Source organism: Hydractinia symbiolongicarpus, chromosome 7 (genome assembly GCF_029227915.1).
Source record: "Hydractinia symbiolongicarpus strain clone_291-10 chromosome 7, HSymV2.1, whole genome shotgun sequence".
NCBI classification, from domain to species: Eukaryota; Metazoa; Cnidaria; class Hydrozoa; order Anthoathecata; family Hydractiniidae; genus Hydractinia; species Hydractinia symbiolongicarpus.
The window spans coordinates 6245480-6259772 of NC_079881.1; the positions used below are offsets into that span (position 1 = coordinate 6245480).

Below are 14293 nucleotides of genomic sequence, written 5' to 3' on the forward strand. Positions count from 1 at the left end.
GCTATCGTGATGTGTACAAAAAGAGCGAGAAACTTCTTAAAGGTCTCTGATAATTCATATATCAGAATAAACAAAGTGTAAGTCTATCACTTCTTTACTCGTGACATTAGAATTTGTTAACAGTATTTTCAAATGTATTCATCCACTGTTTACGTTTGCTTGTAAACCATATGCAATCGTCTATTCATAACAGAAATTTGGCATACCACGTTTCTTCTCACAACACGAAAGTATTTTAGTATCTAATTTCTGTAACTTAGTCTCAGCTAAAAGCATTTTAATCGATTTAGGCTCAATTCGGAATTATTGCATGGGTATTGGGGAAAACATTTAAAATGTTTTAGTTAGCTAGCTAGCCGTTTAAAATCTTCTTAACCTACAAAAGAAGTCTATTTTGCATCGAGGTATGTGTTCGTAAACATTACCCAAAGAATTGTGGAAAACGTAAGTAGATTAAATCTGTCATTTTTATTTGTTATTTGTCAACAGATAGAACAGTTGAGCGACAGGTCAAGACAACGTAAATTTTATTTAGTGAAAAACACTAAAAGAAAGGATTCGGTTTTAAAAATCGTTCTAGAAATAAAGGAATTAAATTTTTAACAGATAGTGGTATTTTAGACAAATTTCTAGCTTTTAATGACGTCAGGGAAAAAGTGCTGACATATGTACATATTAATTGCCACGATTTTGTTCCTTTCATTACGTACTATAAGTATACGAAGAAAAAAATATATCCAATGTTCTATATAATGTTCGAAATACCCTGGCTGGAATATAGTTAAGATTTATATCCTTATGTAAGCAAAGAACGTTAGTACCACCTTCTTCCCAGCGCCGGTTGTCTCTTTTTTGTTAACGGCACGGCATGACAAATATGTTCGTGTCGCCGTTCCGATGTCTCAGAAAAGATACATGGTCCCCTGGGGAAGAGATTTTTTAAAGTTATTACCGAAAGTCTGGTCAATCATTGCGTTAAGTTTTCTGCTTATTGAACAAAACTTTGGAATTGTAGAGAAGACCCGAATTATCCCCTCCCCCACACACATCCCAGCATTAAGGGCCCCAAACAGCCCAGCAGAAATAGAGTTAAACTAAACTCAATTACTGATACATCAGTTGACTCAATTAAGCGTGATTTGTCGAGTGTTTCTTTCAAAATTTTGAAAAGAATTTCATTCTCGGTCAGGATACATATGGCGCCCGCCAACGTACCTTTTCTAACAATTTAAAAAGGAAGAGGCACGTTTTTTAAGCCTGTAGTTTGTAACCTTGGTATTATCTCCGGCCTTGAAAATGCTTGCTTTTTGCAATATTAAATTTATCAGGAAACCAGTCTTTAAAAGGTTAAGGATAATAATGTAGAGGGCGCGGAAATAATGACACCAATAACTACATCTTTAGTAATAGAGATTTAGTGTGGATTCTTGTAGACCTTGTTTAAACCTTGCACGCTAATTTTGAGACAACATTGACCAACATATATTAAATTTTTAGTAATGGTTAATAAACTTTTCCTGTATAAAAAAGTTAATTTAGTAATTTTTTTCTTAACTCTACTTTCACCAATAATTCTGTTAATAACCTTCCAAGCTTTTTGGCATTCTCTACCAAGGAGGTTCTGGAGTTTAACTAACTGAATTCAATATAAAATGGCTTTTTATAAAAAAATTTGATCTACAGTTTCTCTTTAATGACTTTAATAATCCTTGGTCATCCAAGGAATGATCACTTTCTTATTGATTTTACTTCCTTTAACTATTTAAAAAGCTGGTTGCAGAAATTCAAATTGTTTTTTAATAATTTTGCACCATTCCCTAAACAAGCCTCGATAGCCGACAAATGCCCTTCTTATATTGAAGCGTGTATTGAAATCAAAAAAAAATTCTAACCAATTAGAAACATAATGCACTATACAGATGAATATAAATATATGACTATTAGAGAATATTTTTTCTCTCAACTGTAATTATCTGAATTCTTGTGGGCTCCCTCATTAAAAAAAAAACTGAAATTTATTTTTATTTTTACTTTAAGAACGACGAATCGAATGGAAACAGTAACCACTTACGAAAATATCTTGTAACGGACAAGTGACTTAGCTCTGCAATTTAAATTATTTGAAACTTGCCACAAATGGAAAAGACCTTCTGTAACTACTCGAAAAGTAAAAGCTTTTCAAAACAAACTTTTTTTGTTAAAAAGTAAATTCGCACGATTCTGTCGAAGTTGTGTGGGCTTAACTGTTTTTTCAGTTAGACATTTAGCGTTAACAAAATAAACACAAAAGTATAGCATTCGTACAATGAAATATATTTGCTACCAAGTAAATATTAGAAAACAATATTTGAAAACAATAAGCAAATTAAACAATGCCCCAAACAATAATAAATTGTTAAATTTGAATTTCTTAGCCAATTAAATTTGAGTATTTTATTTACTGATGTTTTGTTGCTAATAGCAGTTTGATTTACATATGATTGAACGAATCGTAGATTGTTCAAAGAATTCGTTGTGGTATTTTAAAGTATATATTATTTATGCGAAACATGATATCAAGCCGAGACTGTGATTTATTTAAAAAAATATGCGATGTAGTTATATTATTATTATAGCCACAAATATCAAGGCGCGAGTGAGATAGATTTCACATGTCAAAAAGAATTTAATTTTTTATTGGTTCGATGTTAATTTGATCTGAAAGTGTTAATTTTTTAACAGAAAGTGTTATGATAAAACTTACAATCAGCGGTAAGATTTGTTTATTCGTCTGTTTTGAGTTTGTTCTGTTTAACACAGTGGGTTTATGATATTTTGCTTCTTATAATAATCTTTGCTTTTTATAATTTAAAATAGCTGGACTGATCCAACAATAAAGTTTAGTTCCATTAACTGAGATAAATTGCCACAATGACAAAACGGGTGTAAGTTCTTAATGGTGTTATCTGTGATCATTAGTTCACTTAATTATGGAGTTTGAAAATAGGCAGCTTTTTGTTTGTAATATATAGTGCAATAAGAGAGTATCTAATAGTCTTCTCGTCTATGTAAGGCTTTGCTACTAACAATGTGGAATATTTATTACCATAGCCAATTCTCGCTAAGTTTTTGAGAAGATTAAGGCTCTATAAATTACGTAAAAAACGAGGCATTATCTACTTCATTCGTCTGCTTTTCCCATCCTTGTGAGATTGACGTTCTTACTGGAAATGACTTTGTTGATTTTAAAATCCTTGTGGTGATAGAATCGTAAAAACACGTTTCCTTTGAGTTTCTCTGATATACTTAAATTACTTCGAATTTTGATTCATTACCTCTCTATTACCTCCAAAGAAGGAAATATAGAAACAGGTCCTGTTATCATTGTATATTCACGAATTAGACAAATACGTTCGCACTACTTAGTTTCCGGGGATTTCACGTATAAGTGCTGGCAGACCAGGAGAAGAATACGCAGTCAGGTTGCCACAGGTGTAGAAGTAAAAATGATTGACACCAGCATGCATAATATTTCGAACAATATTTAATAACTATATTAACTAATATGTTACTGAATGTTAGAGGAGACGTCACAAAGCTATTCTTTTGCCTCCAGAGAAAAAGGCAACCACAGAAGTAGTTTTGTAATTAGCGATATCGATTTTATAAAATTATTTTTTTTGATTTCGCTTATGTTTTCAAACTGCTGTCATGACATTTAATATTATTTATTTTTAATGTCGAGTCTTTTGCAATTTGCTTTAATGTTGCTAAAACACAAGCCACTTGCTTTTACCTTTACTTTACCCTTGAAGGAAAAAACGGTTTTTCTGTATCATTCCAAAGAAAATTGTTAATTCATATCTCTATCTTTTATTTCATTTTTTTGACAACCCGACTGCTGAAATTTTAAAATTCATGGCACGTTGTTTCATTTTGACTCTCTTTTTACGTTAAGGAGCTCCTTGGTTCGCAATTGCAGTCTTCGCGGACACTATCCCATATTTTAGGAACAAACCACAGCACTGTAACTTGAGACGCTTTTTCTGTGTGTGTTTTTTTTGCCTAAGGCGACATGTTCAAACGAAGACTGGAAACAAGTTTCGATTTTACAACATCCACACACATTCATGCCAAACTTGTACCCAGGGATATCAGTCATTTATAGTAAGTAGAAGAAATTCAATACGACACGAATATAAGAATGTATAAAAAAATTAAATAGAAATGGAAAATAAAGAATAAAAAACAACTAAAAAAAATAAAAATAGAAAACTGACAAATTGGTTATAAATCAACCAAAATTTCCCAAAAAACCAATTTCCCTTATATAGAAATAATGACCATTTTTAACACATCCTGCATTTATTAATGGAGGCTTCGTTACCATAGAAACATTCAAAATGGTCAGGTTTGGATTAAGTCATTACTTTTATTAAGCTCCGAAGTTTTTTTGTTGTCAGGAATTTTTTGCAGGAAGTGAATTTGCAACCTCGTCCCCAGCTTTGCGCATGATCAGACACAAAGAGATGCGTCACTCATTCATCCCTTCTTTCATTTAAGAGCTTACAGGAAAAACTGGGTTTTTTCGGAATTATAGTTAGGATCTAAGAATATCATAAAATTTATTCCTGCAGTTAACTGTGAAGTATTTGATCTGCCTAAGTTTGTTTAAAATGACATACAACGAACTCTTATAATCCCAATCTCGTAAGAATATTTAAAAATGAGATTAGGCAAAAAAATAAGCTCTATGCATTCCTTCGTTGATGTAAAAAAAGTTTCTCTCAAGTTTTATTTGTCTGTCTGTCAGTTGCGTAGGGTTGCTTTCAACAGCCCCTTAGGGGTGATTTTTCAGATCTTTTAATGTTAGCTGTTTTAAGAATATGCTATGAATATACCATAGGATGGTTTTTGTCCAAAAGTTAAAAATATTCATGTTGAAACAAAAAAACACTATTTTATATGAAAAAAACGTGGTTGTTTTTTCTTTAACCGTTAAGCGAGTTTTGTTACTGCTTATAATAGCTTCCTCCTGTGAATCAGCTGACTTATTGTACGCATCAATTTGAATTTTTTTCATAAGAGAATGTTCATTTTTTTTTAATATTATTATATTGCCACGGCAACAAATTCACAAAAGCGTGACAGTACTGAGACAAGATTAAATAAAGTTGTGCATACATACTAGATGAGCTTGCTGCAAAAAATCACGTGGTGGTACAGAAGGTATTTAATGCAACAAACTTGATGCATCAACAGAAGGGCGTCATCACCCTTTAATGGCGTCCTTTAAAAAACTGTGAAACTGTGAAAAAAACTGTACATGAACAAAACTTCGAAAAAACCCCTGGTATATTCTTATTTTTTCGACTTAAAAAGACCTAAAAGGTACTTAAGGGTCATTGAATAATATTACTCAAAACACCCACTCCCCTTTCTTACGTAATATTTCGAATCTTAAGACCATCTGTTCATTTCCTATAGTACCAAAAACCTTCATGTAACAAATAGCCAGGCAAACTAGTGCTCTAATATGAGAAAGACGTATAACTAGGCTATTTATTTAGCACACAAGATGACATTTTTGGTACTTCTGCGTAATTCCAGAAGCAAAAAACAAAATTGAAAAATTTAGGTTATAATTGGGTTTTCATAGCTCACAGTTTACAAAATTCTATGTTACATAACAAAAGAGCTCATATAAAAACGTTAATTATAAAAGGTAACAACTTTTTTTCCAGGACCTTTCTGACACTCAAAAGTTAAAAAATGGTCACAATTTTTAATTCTTGATGGCAAATGGCTGCTTATAATCAGCTGCTCCTGTTGGTTCGCGCGCCTTTTTTTTATAAAAAAGCAGAAAATCTGACCTTAGAGCCCTTTTCAGTCTAATTGGTACCTATTCAGCAAAATAGAATTCAGCTTCATTTTGTTCATATTTTATGGAATTTTTTTCAAAGTTTTCTGTAATTCATGAGAAACTTGTGTGATTTTGTTGTTGACGCTGCTGTATAACAGCGTTCATTAATAATTACGTTAATGTCATATCTTTTTATAATTATGTGAGAGAAGAAAAAAAAGTGAATCATATCCTAGATTGTTCTTATTTTTAGGGAAATTCAAATCTAGTTTGTTCTCAATTTTAGGACCAATGATTTAGGCCTAGAGCTGTTCTTTATTTTTCGGCACAATCTGAGTTCTCATAAAATTGTTCTTACAAGCAAAGAGCGTGTACATGGTCAAGCTAATTATTGTTTTTACTTGATGAAACATGAAGTTTGTTCTAAAATTTATTTTTATTCTAAAATCACTAGAACAAACCCAAAAATCATTAACTTTGTGTTTTGGAGCAATGAACCAATCACCCCGTTCTCATTTGTTTTGTTTTCTTTTGAACGCTGAAATCGTGAATTGAATCAAACAAAGATCTCACAAATATATTTTAATTCTGTTCGTCTTCAGAAAATTTTATGTTATAAGTGGGATGGTGTATTTTCTGCTAACTATCAGATGTATTCTAATATATAAATTATTAAAAAAAAGAAGAAGAAAAATATAATAATAAAAGGAGTTCCATCTCTTTCATTTTTTTCCATTTATTTGCTGAATAAGAGAAGTGTTTCCTTCTCGGACAAGTGATTCATTACTTATAAATATGGAGTGCGGTTATTAAAGTGGGAACCACCTTTGCGGGGTGTCCTTTCGTGTAAATCTTTTATCATTACTGAAACACCCATACACACTCAATATATTTTTAATTGAATCAGGAGGGTTAGAAAAAAAATAATTATTTTGATATTATCATTCACAAAGAAAAATATTGCATCTTTTTTTAATGGAGTACTAAACTCTAGCTTGCTAGAAAAGTTCTTAACGGTAGGTAGTCATGTTGTTTCCTTCTTGTGTTCTTTTTTCGAGTATAAGTTTGGTGCTTATAAACTCAATTTTCGAGTTAAAATGATGGGAGAAAAATTAAATATCTAATTTTTTTGTAAATCTTTTTTTTTACATAAAAAAAAAGATTTAAATGAAGCTGGACCGCACAGAAACCTTATTGAATAGCTTTTAAAATACAACAAAATGCGTCGTATTATTCTATGTAGTTTGCCAAGTTCTATAGTCATATATTTTCCAAGAATGTTTTCAAGTAAAAAGGCATTTTAGCATGTTTGCGAAAATTAGGGTTATTCAAGTCTTAAATCAATTTTTTGGCTCTTATAGATAGTCAAGGGCAGTTAAGAAACAAGCTCTGTAAATGTTGAAATAACATATCGGTGTTTTCTTTGAACACAGTTTTTTATCTGCGCATGCGTGGACAACGTGTTTTGTCATATTTATCTTGAAACGTGTGATCATTAATAAAAACCACTTTCATAAAAAATTCAAATTCTTCTGGTTGTGTGAGATTACGAAAGAATTTTCACATATACACTTTATTCAAGCGATTCGTTTGTTCTGAATTATTTATATGTTAATATTTAAACTATTTTTTACCCTTAGTGACCCCCCTTTAAATATTTAATATTTTTTTGTCACTTTAGTAGAAAAAAGTAGAGAAGAAAACATTAAAATTTAAATATTCTATTTTCTTCTTCTTCCAAATGAAAAGTCTGAATTTTGCACATTGTGAACTTAAGTGATAAAAATAATTTTTATATAATTTGAAAATGGAAATGGTACAAGGACACTAATTCTGTTTCTTCTTTTCTTCTTCTCTTCTTGCGTAGAAGTGATGTTACGTTTTTCTTTATCGTTGTGAAATTAACGTAACCGGTAAGAAAAGAAGTTTCATGAACGAAAAAGAAAATGAAAAAGAGGAGGTAAAGATGCAAAGTAAGGAATTAATATAAAATTGAGTGTACGACGAATTTGAGCAGGAAGATGTTTTTAATATGTATACTGTGTGAAATAAATTGTGTGTTCTCTGTAAGAATTTCTTATGAAGGGAACTTGTGTTTCTTAGAATGTTAGAATACAACTTCGTCCTTAGGACCTTTGCTACGCCTGAAAGAACGTTGATTGGTTAAAATAAGAATTTGGTAAATAGTTTGTCAACAGTGTTCTATAGAATAACTGGAATGCACAGTAGTAGATTTTTGTCCTTTTTTTAAGGAAAAGACACGCTTTGTCAGCTCGTGTGTAATATAGAACGCACTAACTGACTCGTCCCCAGGCTTTTTTGCCGCTAACAAATAAGAAAGACATTTTACATTTTGTATCAACATGTATCTTTTTCTACATTTACAGGTTACAGAATTTCTCCAATTTTTTAAAATTTCTATTTCCACCAAAAAACCCAAAGTACACTGAATTTTCATAGAGTAATTTAAATTTATCACTTCCACGTGCAAGTTTACTACGAAATCGATGCTGCTACTGCTGCGAATTTTTTATTTCGTTATTTTTACTTCTAGAGTTAAAGAATTTGTATTAATCAATCACTAAAGACAAAATGCCGATGTTGATTTCAAACCCCACAACAATTCCGAAAAGTATGGAGAACATCTCGAGAAGTGGTGTTGATATCGATGAAGCGGTACGAAAGAGTTTTAGTTGCGCAGTGAGAAACAGTTTGAGTAAGTTCTCGAAAAATACGGTAGATTGCATCACGAAAATCGATCGAAAATCGAGAAAAAACGATAAGAATTCGAAATTAAGTAAAATAGCTACATCTTCGTTGAAAAGTAAAAATTTTCGTGTCACTATTCAGCCTAGTGTTTTGAAGAAGAATATCAAAAAAGAAGTCGACGAAGACGCGGAAAACTCGAAAACAGAACGTTTAAATAACGATTTGTGTCGATTAGACGATAGTTTAACGAACTTGCAATGGCTCACAGATGTACGAGTTAACGATATACTCGATGGCAAACCTCTTCCATACGCTCCACTTTCACCAGCTCCATCGAATTCGAGTGAGGATGGTGAGGAAGCTAAATGCGTAAAACGAGAGCCCCGACATTTTTCGGATTCCTCGATTGATTATCGAAACAACCGAGATCTTAAACCACCTTATTCGTATGCAGCTTTGATCATAATGGCAATGAAATCAAAAAGTTGCGCGAAAATGACATTAAGTGAAATATATAAATGGATTACTGATAATTTTTCATTTTATAAACACGCCGATCCAAGCTGGCAGGTATTTTTTTTGATTTCTTTTTCTTATAACTTTATGAGATAATGAGATAAAATGAGAATTTTATCTCTATGAGATAAAATGGCAGTCCAAAAAAATAACAACTCTTTTCTTACTAAGGCGTTTTATAACTTTTTTCTTGTTTGTGTTGTGTTTCCCCTATTCCTCTCACAATAAAAACACATGGCTGCACTCCTGATGATATTAATAAGCTAATTTTTATATTTTGTCCTTGCCTGCATAATAGCTACATTGCTACATCAACTGTTTATTGTAACCTTACCTTGGGGTCACGTAGTACCCGCGGTCTGTTTTAGTAAGCATAACTTTTGTTGGGCATGTGATTGAGTGCTAAAATTTTGTGACTTTTCAATGTAGGAGTGTTTTGTTGTATTGTTGTATTTGTTATATAAATCTTTGTTAAATGTATGTTGGTCACCAGGTGACCAGCGGATTGTTGGACATAATAGATACTAGAGATAAATACAGACCAAATTCGAAAGAAAATAATAATCCATTAAACTGACGCCATTTGAGATCTTAATGATATAATGTCATTATATTGTTTTTTTCCTAACCTCAAACATCTTTAACATCTTTGCAATATTCTTGATTTCATGTAAAATGTAAATTTCAACGACGTCATTTTAATTACAATTGACGTGATCAACGACGTCATTTTAATTAAAAATGACGTGATATTTGTACGAAAGTTTCTTATTTTAACAATAAAGGAAAAAAGATCCGTTTTTCCCAAAATATTGATGTTCATAGCATTAAACTTGGTGCATGTTGAGAATATTGCATTTATAGACGTTTCAGGTGACGAAAACAATATAATGACGTCATTGGGATCAGAAATGGCGTCATTTCGGTGGATTGATGTTTCTATTAAATCTGGTCCGTATTTTATTCCTAGCCATTTTAACCCATGTATCTACTAAGGAACACCTTAGTAACCAAAAAAACATACATGTAATAAATAATTTCACAACATCTTACAAACACTTATATATGAAAATTTACCCCCGTTCAACAAAGTATTACCCAAATACAGAATATTTTTAAAAGAAATAAGTTTTTTTTATTATAAATACCAATAACAGTTAAGAAAAGACACAAAGTTTCAACACTCAATTACATGACAAACAAACGTGAGGCCCAGTCAAAGGGCTGTGGGCACTTCATGGCGCCCTCCCCAACGTGAGGCCCAGTCAAAGGGCTGTGGGCACTTCATGACCCCCTCCCCAGTGATTAAATACCTTTAATACATATGCAATTTATAATTTTTGTTGCTTTATATATTTAGAACTCCATACGACACAACCTTTCCCTAAATAAATGCTTTGCAAAAATTCCCAGGAACAAAGGTGATCCAGGCAAAGGAGGTTATTGGAGAATCGTCCCCGAGTTTGCTAATAAACTTCTGGAGAGCAATATTCGCAAACGCCGTTCCTCCATGATGGATTTTAATTGCCATGACATCATCAAAAGACAACGTTTAGATATATTCGAAAATCAACTTCTATGCAAAATAAAACCAGAAATCAAAACTGAAAACAATAACGCTTCGGCGAATTTCTTATCAAAAGCAACGCTTGCACGTGTTTCAAACAGAAGCACGCCCATTCAAGCAGATTTAGAGCACTGCAGAATGGATCACCCGTACGGAAAGAATCCGTATGTGAAGTATGATCCGGCAGACGAAGAGAATATTCGAGCTCTCGCTAATAACTTACGACAAACTGTTTCGAATGTTGAGATAGGTTCAGTCTCGACTGCTGTCAACTCGGACGGTCTGTCAAGCTCTCAGGTGTTTAACACGTTTTCAAGCGCAATAAGGACTGATTGTATATGGAGTTCGCAACTAGTACAAGCTGACAATTTAACGGAAAGCATGTCGAAAGTGACGGAAGAATTACTTGAAGCCAGAAATCATTCATCCACGTCAGATTTCTTATCAAAAACACTTGTAAATAGTTTGAACAGTTCTGGAAGTTTGATTCCGTCACCTTTTTGCTTGAGTCCGCCATTGTCAGGTGATGACGACTGTTTTTCCGATGATCTCGACGAGTTTGACGACGCACCGCCAGATTTTACTGACGATATTAACCTAACCATTCGTGGGACAAGTATGACGCTATTACAGCCGACGCCGGAGTTAATTGCGTCGGGTTACTTTGAAATTAAAGAAGAACCAGTATCGCCGGGACGAATTGAATGTGAAGAATAAAGGAAAAATTCTTACGAAAAGAAATTGAGGTTATTATATGACTATTTAGTCTTATATCAAGTTGCTTCTCGCGAGCTATTTATTTATACATAATTAGTAGTATTTGAAGAATAACGTCTCACAATTTGTTAGCGGTTTATGAAAGAAAATATTCTTTACTCTCTTTACACATAGAAAATCGTTTAATCTAATATTTTAAAGTTTTAGATTGTTTTTTGCAAATAAATCCCTGATGTATTTACCTTGCGTCTTCGTAGGAATGTTCTTTGCAGTTTCATACGTGTTTGAATGTTAAGCTAGTCATATATCTTGTTCTTTCATCAAAAGTTTTATAATGGTTTTTGGTACTGGAGATTCTAACGTTTAGCTTTTTAATCGAATTGTTTTACTTTCCAACTACGTCATTTCTTCAAGCTGAAAGCAATGACGCGCTAAATGATTAAAAATTGTTTTCTATTGTAAAAATGTATATTATTTTAACTTATTTTACGTAAATGTAAAAAGTACTGGGTACAAGGTTTCACCTTGGTTATGTTTATAACAGATTTTGTTTAATCTACTTGTTCTTCTGATGCAGTGGAAGATTACACGAGTGAGAAAACGCTAAGATCTTTCTTACCGCAGACAATAAACAGATGTGTCCTTTGATTATTACTTGGTTGTTTCAGCTTTCTTAATAAGAAAAAATATTTTGTTTGAACATTCCGTATTATCCTTCGCGTTAGAAGATCGTGGAGAAAGTTTCTAGAGTAGTAAATTTGGTAATATCATGGACGTTTTGATAAGATTGAATTGATACAGCCAGAAATAAGTTTCTTCAATGAACATTTGCAGCCTTTCCATTTGGAAAGTTAAACAAGAAAAGTTATTTGTTGGAACGACAATGTTTTTTATGGAGATAAATTTTACCGAAAGAAATTATTGCGAAACGATTTTGACCCTCATTCAAAAAAATCCCCTTTTTAAAGCAAATCGCAAAAATAAGTTTCGCTAATGTAGACACTGCCTAAGATGATAATCTCCAAAGTAAAACACTGTTAAAAATTAGCCTACGAACGGAGGTTTTTGCATATGCAGTGAGACAACAACCTCGTCCCCAGGGCATCTTGTATCTTTTCAACATGTTCGTATCGCCGTCCCAGGGTCAGAAAAGATACAAGATGCCCTGGGGACGAGGTTGGTGAGACATATTTTCAACGTAGCCATCTTATATCTTTTCTGATGTGAAAAGAGACAACAGGCACTGATAACGAGGCAGAAATTTTCGCGAGGATAAAAAATTGCGAAATTTCGCGAAGTTAATTTTTGCGAATTCTATTTCTGAAGCAGAAATTTTACAAAACAATCTTTCGCGAATTTTCCAAAATTTTCATTTTTGGGAACAAAAACTTTAGCGAAAACAATCAAATATTGTATAGAAAAAGTTAACCAAAATTCTCACTCTTCTCTTCGTTTTTGGTCTTGAACTTTGAAATTTCTAATACAAAGATATTCATACCCTTCCGTTTTTCCAATTTTAGCTGATTTCCCCACATTGAGTCGGCTTTGGAGCCATTTTTAGAGTTAGAGTTTTAGAGCCATTTTTTTCCGGTTGATAATTTTTTTCGTTGTGATTCTATTATTTCTACCCTTCTACCCTCGGAACCCTCGTTATTTAAGTGTTTTCGGCTTTTAAAACTTGGAAAAAACTTTCGCGATTTTTTGGAAAAATTGATTTTTCGCGAAAATAACTTTTGCGAATTTCAGGTTAAACTTCTTATCGGGCAGGAATTTTCGCGAAAAGGGGACAAAATCGCAAAAAACTTTTTGGTTAGAAAGGTGAGTTTTGTTTTTTATATTTTGAGAAAAATGTTACCCACAACAGAAGCCTTAAAAAGAGAATGGGCTTAAACGAAGGTGGACTTATACACGGGAAACATAACATCCATTTGGAAAATCTAAATAAATTAGAAACTAGAACCATCTTTTAAAACGCCTTAGGGAGAAATAAAAAATTTGTTCAAAATAAAAGATTTTTCTTTTTGATTTCAACGAAGCATTAATGACCAAGATATTTTGATGTCTTTCTACTATATTATATAATAGAAAGAAATCTCATGCGACGCTATTGATAAATCTTTTAAATCGTGTGCACTGAATTTGACAATGAAAGAATCAGAGAAGACAATGTTGCTTCAAAAGCGATCACATCCAGAAAGAAAAATTTGTATTTCATTTGTCCATGCTTAGTGCAAGAGCTGAAAATTCATTTCTTTTTGTGATAAATGATAAAAAATTTCTGAGATATTATTCAGAAGAAGAAGAAGAAGAAGAAGAAGAAGAAGAAGAAGAAGAAGAAGAAGAAGAAGAAGAAGAAGAAGAAGAAGAAGAAGAAGAAGAAGAAGTAGTTTTAGAGAAAAGATCAATAAAAGAATAAGATATCTTTTACGTTCTTTTATAGACTTTGTGCTCTACAAGAAGTTTGTCTTATATTTCATTTATAGACTTTTCCCTTTTTCACAAACGTTTTTCAAACCACAATTTCTCACATCCTATTGTTATATATTTTAGTATATACAAGAAATTTACTATGAAATATAGAAGAAATAAAACCCAGACACCTGGGTATAACTTTTGTGTACGATGTTCTCCAGCGCAGAAGCTTTGTGCAGAGGTTTTTAAAAAAAAACACTTTATTATGAAATGTAAAAATTTTAATTAATTTCTGCGATGGAGAAAACCTTTTTCATCTTTGAAAAGAAGAAGATTTTTGTGTCTTGATGAAATTCAATCTTAAACATGTCGGCAAAGTTTTATTGGAACAGCGAAAAAGACAATCGGAAAATATTATACTGGTAGGGATTTATTATTTTTTCTTTAAATTCACGTACTTTTATTAACATTACACTTTTAAAAACAACAAATAATTTTTGTAGCATTTAACAAGGCCACTCTCTCAAGTT

At 32.3% G+C, this 14293-nt stretch overlaps 2 protein-coding genes across 3 annotated transcripts in view; both read left to right on the plus strand.

The window, feature by feature from the left end:
- Positions 1-2532: 2532 nt before the first annotated feature.
- On the plus strand, positions 2533-11910 carry LOC130648895 (uncharacterized). 2 transcript variants are annotated; one of them, XM_057455022.1, is made up of 3 exons: positions 2533-2751; positions 8397-9121; positions 10428-11910. In XM_057455022.1, exons 2-3 carry the CDS (start codon positions 8435-8437, stop codon positions 11349-11351), a joined length of 1611 nt encoding a protein of 536 aa, XP_057311005.1. In that variant the 5' UTR covers positions 2533-2751; positions 8397-8434; the 3' UTR covers positions 11352-11910. The 2 variants fall into 2 exon arrangements, with proteins under 2 accessions (XP_057311005.1, XP_057311006.1); XM_057455023.1 differs by lacking the exon at positions 2533-2751 and adding an exon at positions 7093-7815.
- A 2153-nt stretch (positions 11911-14063) lies between these two features.
- Positions 14064-14293, plus strand: part of LOC130648894 (voltage-dependent T-type calcium channel subunit alpha-1G-like) — a 55637-nt gene continuing 55407 nt past the window's right edge. The window contains exon 1 of the mRNA XM_057455018.1: positions 14064-14185. The gene's annotated coding sequence lies outside the window, so the exon portion shown is untranslated. The remainder of the gene's footprint in view (positions 14186-14293) is intronic.

Coding starts and splice junctions, on each gene's coding strand:
- LOC130648895 (XM_057455022.1), top strand. CDS start 8,435: ATGCCGATGTTGATTTCAAACCCCACAACAATTCCGAAAAGTATGGAG. Junction 9,122..10,427: donor ACGCCGATCCAAGCTGGCAG/GTATTTTTTTTG, acceptor TTATATATTTAG/AACTCCATACGACACAACCT.